The sequence below is a fragment of the Nestor notabilis genome, unplaced genomic scaffold, assembly GCF_000696875.1.
Source record: "Nestor notabilis isolate BGI_N333 unplaced genomic scaffold, ASM69687v1 Scaffold35337, whole genome shotgun sequence".
Classification (NCBI taxonomy): Eukaryota; Metazoa; Chordata; class Aves; order Psittaciformes; family Psittacidae; genus Nestor; species Nestor notabilis.
The window spans coordinates 748-5,276 of record NW_009936643.1 but is presented as its reverse complement, the minus strand read 5'-3'; the positions used below and the strand labels follow the sequence as shown (position 1 = coordinate 5,276).

Genomic DNA, 4,529 nt, shown 5'->3' with positions numbered 1-4,529 from the left:
GTATGCGTGTGTGCATACACGTGTATTTATGCGTATGTACTTACTGCGTTCCAGGAAAATGTTTATTGGAGGCCTCAGCTGGGACACCAGCAAGAAAGACTTGACAGAGTATCTCTCTCGTTTTGGCGAGGTTGTGGATTGTACGATTAAGACAGACCCGGTCACTGGGAGGTCGAGGGGGTTTGGGTTTGTGCTCTTCAAGGACGCTGCCAGTGTGGAGAAGGTGGGTGTATTTCTCGTAGATCGATGGCACGCAGCAGCATGTTTGCGTCACTGTAGTGATCTGATTCTTGTCTCCTTGTGTGCTGCTTAGGTGTTGGAACTGAAGGAACACAAACTGGATGGGAAGTTAATAGATCCTAAAAGGGCAAAAGCCTTAAAAGGGAAGGAGCCACCAAAAAAAGTGTTTGTGGGTGGATTGAGTCCAGATACATCTGAAGAACAGATAAAGGAGTACTTTGGTGCTTTTGGTGAGGTATGGTATTAATGACATAAAATACAAGAACAGTTCTGTTTTTTAAGTGCCGTGTTGCTCTGTCTTGAGACAGAAGAATTTGTGAGGAGGGAGTTGGCTCAGGGTTACATAAAATTAGGGTTTGTTGAAACTATATGCATGGTAATGATTCCGTAGTGTTGTGGGCTGACCCATAGCTGTCAGAAGCACTCAGCATAGACCCTGGACTGCCAAATGGTTCTGGTAGCATAAAAAGTTGCTTACAGATTTCATGAATTACTGACTTTTGATTTCAGATTGAAAACATTGAACTTCCCATGGACACAAAGACAAATGAAAGGAGAGGCTTCTGCTTTATCACATACACAGATGAGGAACCAGTAAAGAAGTTACTAGAAAGCAGATACCATCAAATTGGTTCAGGCAAGGTATGGAAGGTGTCATTCTTAGCATGTGAAATGCTGTAAGCTTCCCTGAAAGCAACTCGCATAGTGGTCTTTAAATTCTTGGTGAGTTAGAGAGTTTCTGTTTTTACAGTGTGAGATCAAAGTAGCGCAGCCCAAAGAGGTATACAGGCAACAGCAGCAGCAGCAGAAAGGAGGAAAGAGCAATACAGCTGGTGGACGAGGAGGTGGAAGGGGACGTGGACGAGGTGAGCATTTCGAATGTTGAAATTAATATAATCCTTAGCTGTGTGTACCAAGCACTAAGGTGTTTGTAGATATTCCAGGTTTCTGACATGCAGATCTCGTGTTTAAATTGAATGTGGAAAGCAGCCTGTTAATTAATGGTGTTTTAATGGTTGTGATTGTGAAAGCTTAAGAAACTTCTTGCTCTGCTTGCATTCAAGTGGTGAAGTAGCAACCTAGAGGTAGGGAGGGTGCTTTGTGCACCCACAATTAACAGCAGAGCTAAATGGATAGTGCAGTTATCTTTCCATGGAAAGGGATGCACTGTTAGTTGGCATATGGGTGAGAAACGATGAGCTGCTTGCTGGAGAGGAAGACAGTTGCTGTGCCGCACCTTGCAAATAGATGATATGTATGTAAATAGCTGGGGTTTTGTTTGTTTTTTTTTTTTTTTAATAGGTTAATACATGTCAGTCTTAAAAAGTCAAGCAGTAACAATCAACATGATGTAGTAAAGTTGGTCCTGTGATATAACTTGGTGTTCAGGCAATTAATGGTCCAAAATGGAAGTTAAACGAAAACAGGAGTTGCTGTAGTGCATGCCCTCAGTGTTGTTTTGGTTTTATTGGCTGTTTTATGAGCAGAACTACCTGCTGTCTGTCTCTTAAGTTGTTGTGGGTGATAAGATCTTGCAAGCTATCTCATACCCAAATGAGATGCCTCCATTCTCTTTAGAGAATTATTTTTCTTGGTAGGGTAAGGATTTTTCTAGGTATTAGTTTTGGCATATAAAGATTACCATAGAAAGTTAGATGAAGTGGCATAGCGGGGAGTGAAATAGAAAAGTTCTGTCACTTATAACTGCTATACTTGGTTTCAGGTCAGGGACAAAACTGGAATCAAGGATTTAATAACTACTATGATCAAGGATACGGGAACTACAATAGTGCTTACAGTGATCAAAGCTACAGTGGCTATGGAGGCTATGACTACTCTGGGTACAACTATCCCAATTACGGATATGGGCCAGGATACACAGATTACAGTGGTAAGTGGTTTTGATCTCATTCCAGGTAATAGCATGCATTTTTAATCAGCGGCCTCTTTTAGTAGCTTGTTCTGTTACACCTCTTACTCGCAACACATGACTGAAGAGTAGCCCTCTTGACGTACTATATGGGAACAATCTCATTCATAGTCTTGGGTGTTAATGCTTCTGTGGTGGTGTTTTTGTCTCCCCGATGTTATGTACAGGTCAGCAAAGCACATACGGAAAGGCGTCCCGTGGTGGCGGCAATCACCAAAACAACTACCAGCCGTACTGAAGCAGTATTTAGTACTTGAGGAAACAGGTGTGTACATAAGTGCAAGGTCTACTCTGAGTATGTCTAATCTAATTTAAAGATCAATAGACAAATGAAGAGTAAAAAACTTGCATAGCATGACTTTAAGCTTTTTTTAACTTAAAAAAATACACTTTCTTTTTTAAAGCCAGCTTTGCCTACAGTGTCTATAGATCTTTAACTTTGTAAAAATGTGACTTACCTTCTTTAGTACTTCAGAAAAACATAAGAGTTTTTCTGTTTTTGCGTTGTGTACCAGGTGGTCTAGAGGAATAATTAAACTTATTAAAGTATTAACAGGTAAAGTACTGAAATGGGTACAACTTAAGGAAAACAAGAATGTTGTCTTCTAACTCTGACATTATACCTTGTTTGTACCCGCCAGCGGGAACTTCATTGCAGGCCGTGTGTCACCCTGACCACGTCTATCTCTGGGGTCGCACGTTGCAGGCAGAGCGCAAGGCATACACCAGAAAACGCTGTCCTGTGGTATGGTCTCTTCCAACTTCATGTACCAGCGTAAAGATTAAAGTGGAAAACTTCAGACTTTGGCTTCTTTTTTTAATCTTTTTGGAGATTAAGTGTCTTAACTTAAATGGTTTTTTACAGGAGTTAAAGTACATAAATGCCTTTACAGCTTAATCATTTGGTCTTCTGTTTAGTGTTGTATTTCAATTGTGGAACCTCATTTTAAAGTGTGCATTCTTTAAGATTTAATGCTTGCTTTTTTCTTTTTATAGCTAATAGTGAAATCTGCAAACCAAAACGAACTTTTAAATCTGGAAAAACATTAAAGATCATATGCGTGTGGACTGTTTGAACTAAATTGACCTGACTTGTGTTTGCACAGCAGTCATTTAAATGGCTGAACAAATAATGGAAAACCCTTTTGGCACCCTTTTGTTTATAATGGGGGAAAAAAATCAAAAACAACAAAAACTGATCCAGAGCCTGATTAGTAAGCCTAAATTGGATGCGTGTTGTTCTGGAGCAGCTTCCTAAATGGGCTGGATGGCTGGATTCGGGAAGATAAATTACTGATGGGTAACAAAACCTATTGTGTTACCTAAATAAATATGTATATGATCTTTAACAGTGAAGAAAGGAATATATAGAAGACTTAAAGCAGTTCATGAAAATGGACCTTTTAACGATTCTTGTAGTAACTTGCACAGATCTGACGTACATTTTGTCTTGATTTTTAGGTAGAGATACTGCAACAAAGCCATCGTGCAGCGCATCGTGAGTGAATGGAGGGTGGTCTTCGTGAGAGGAAATGACTATTTTGTAAAAGACTTTTAGTGTACGACACGCAACTGTGTCCAACTGTACATAGTGGCCAGCTTGTTTTCTTTTATGATTTTTACTTTCTTTTTGCCATTCATGTCATGACATAATGTGGGCTTGTGTTTATACAAACTTTTATTTGTATAATTTCATGTTAAAGGGTTCTCTAATAAATGCTTACTTAAGTGAGTGTGTAGTCTTGCTGTTGACTGTCAGCTTACAGTGGTATAACTGTATTTGTATAGATGGGTAGGTACCTTTCTGGAGATAAATGGCTCAAGACAAAAGTTACTCTATATACAGGTCAGTACAACCCACTCCTTTTCCTGACCTGTCTTAAGAAAACATAGTGCCTTTGAGTTAGCATCACTGGCAAAGTTATCTCTTGCTGCAGCAGAAAAGAGGAGAGAATGGTCTGTGGCCCAGTATTGCCAGTTTCATATATCTCAAGGGGATCTAAACTACAGCAGCACCTTTTTATATGTTGATAGCACTGCTGGAGGGGTTGGAGGGTGAGATCATCACCTTTCAAGATTTTTCTCACAGCTTCTAGAATACTTTAGGCTGTAACTTCTCCCTAAGTATTCCAGTTCCAAGCAGGAGACTAGAATTTCTTGAATTTTGGGGTTGACAGCTAATTTCAGTACAAGTTTGGGATCTATTAATTCAAGTTAGATTCTGTATTGGACTCTTCTCAACAGGAGTAGAAAATGGGTTTTCTGTCTTGTATATGCTAGCAAGCATCATTAACAAAAGCCTGAATGAATGATTGCTGGAGAAGGGAAACTGCTTTAACCAGCAGGTTGTCTTCTGAAT

General features: G+C 39.7%; 1 protein-coding gene across 2 annotated transcripts; it reads left to right on the top strand.

Moving 5' to 3' along the window:
* The first annotated feature begins 43 nt into the window (after positions 1 to 43).
* HNRNPDL (heterogeneous nuclear ribonucleoprotein D-like) lies at positions 44 to 3,903 on the top strand. 2 transcript variants are annotated; one of them, XM_010018429.1, is made up of 7 exons: positions 44 to 223; positions 314 to 475; positions 751 to 882; positions 992 to 1,106; positions 1,964 to 2,131; positions 2,338 to 2,435; positions 3,632 to 3,903. In XM_010018429.1, exons 1-6 carry the CDS (start codon positions 59 to 61, stop codon positions 2,406 to 2,408), a joined length of 813 nt encoding a protein of 270 aa, XP_010016731.1. In that variant the 5' UTR covers positions 44 to 58; the 3' UTR covers positions 2,409 to 2,435; positions 3,632 to 3,903. The 2 variants fall into 2 exon arrangements, with proteins under 2 accessions (XP_010016731.1, XP_010016730.1); XM_010018428.1 differs by having other exon boundaries at positions 59 to 223; positions 2,338 to 3,903.
* The last annotated feature ends 626 nt before the right edge of the window (positions 3,904 to 4,529 follow it).

Coding starts and splice junctions, on each gene's coding strand:
- HNRNPDL (XM_010018429.1), top strand. CDS start 59: ATGTTTATTGGAGGCCTCAGCTGGGACACCAGCAAGAAAGACTTGACA. Junction 883..991: donor ATCAAATTGGTTCAGGCAAG/GTATGGAAGGTG, acceptor CTGTTTTTACAG/TGTGAGATCAAAGTAGCGCA. Junction 2,132..2,337: donor AGGATACACAGATTACAGTG/GTAAGTGGTTTT, acceptor TGTTATGTACAG/GTCAGCAAAGCACATACGGA.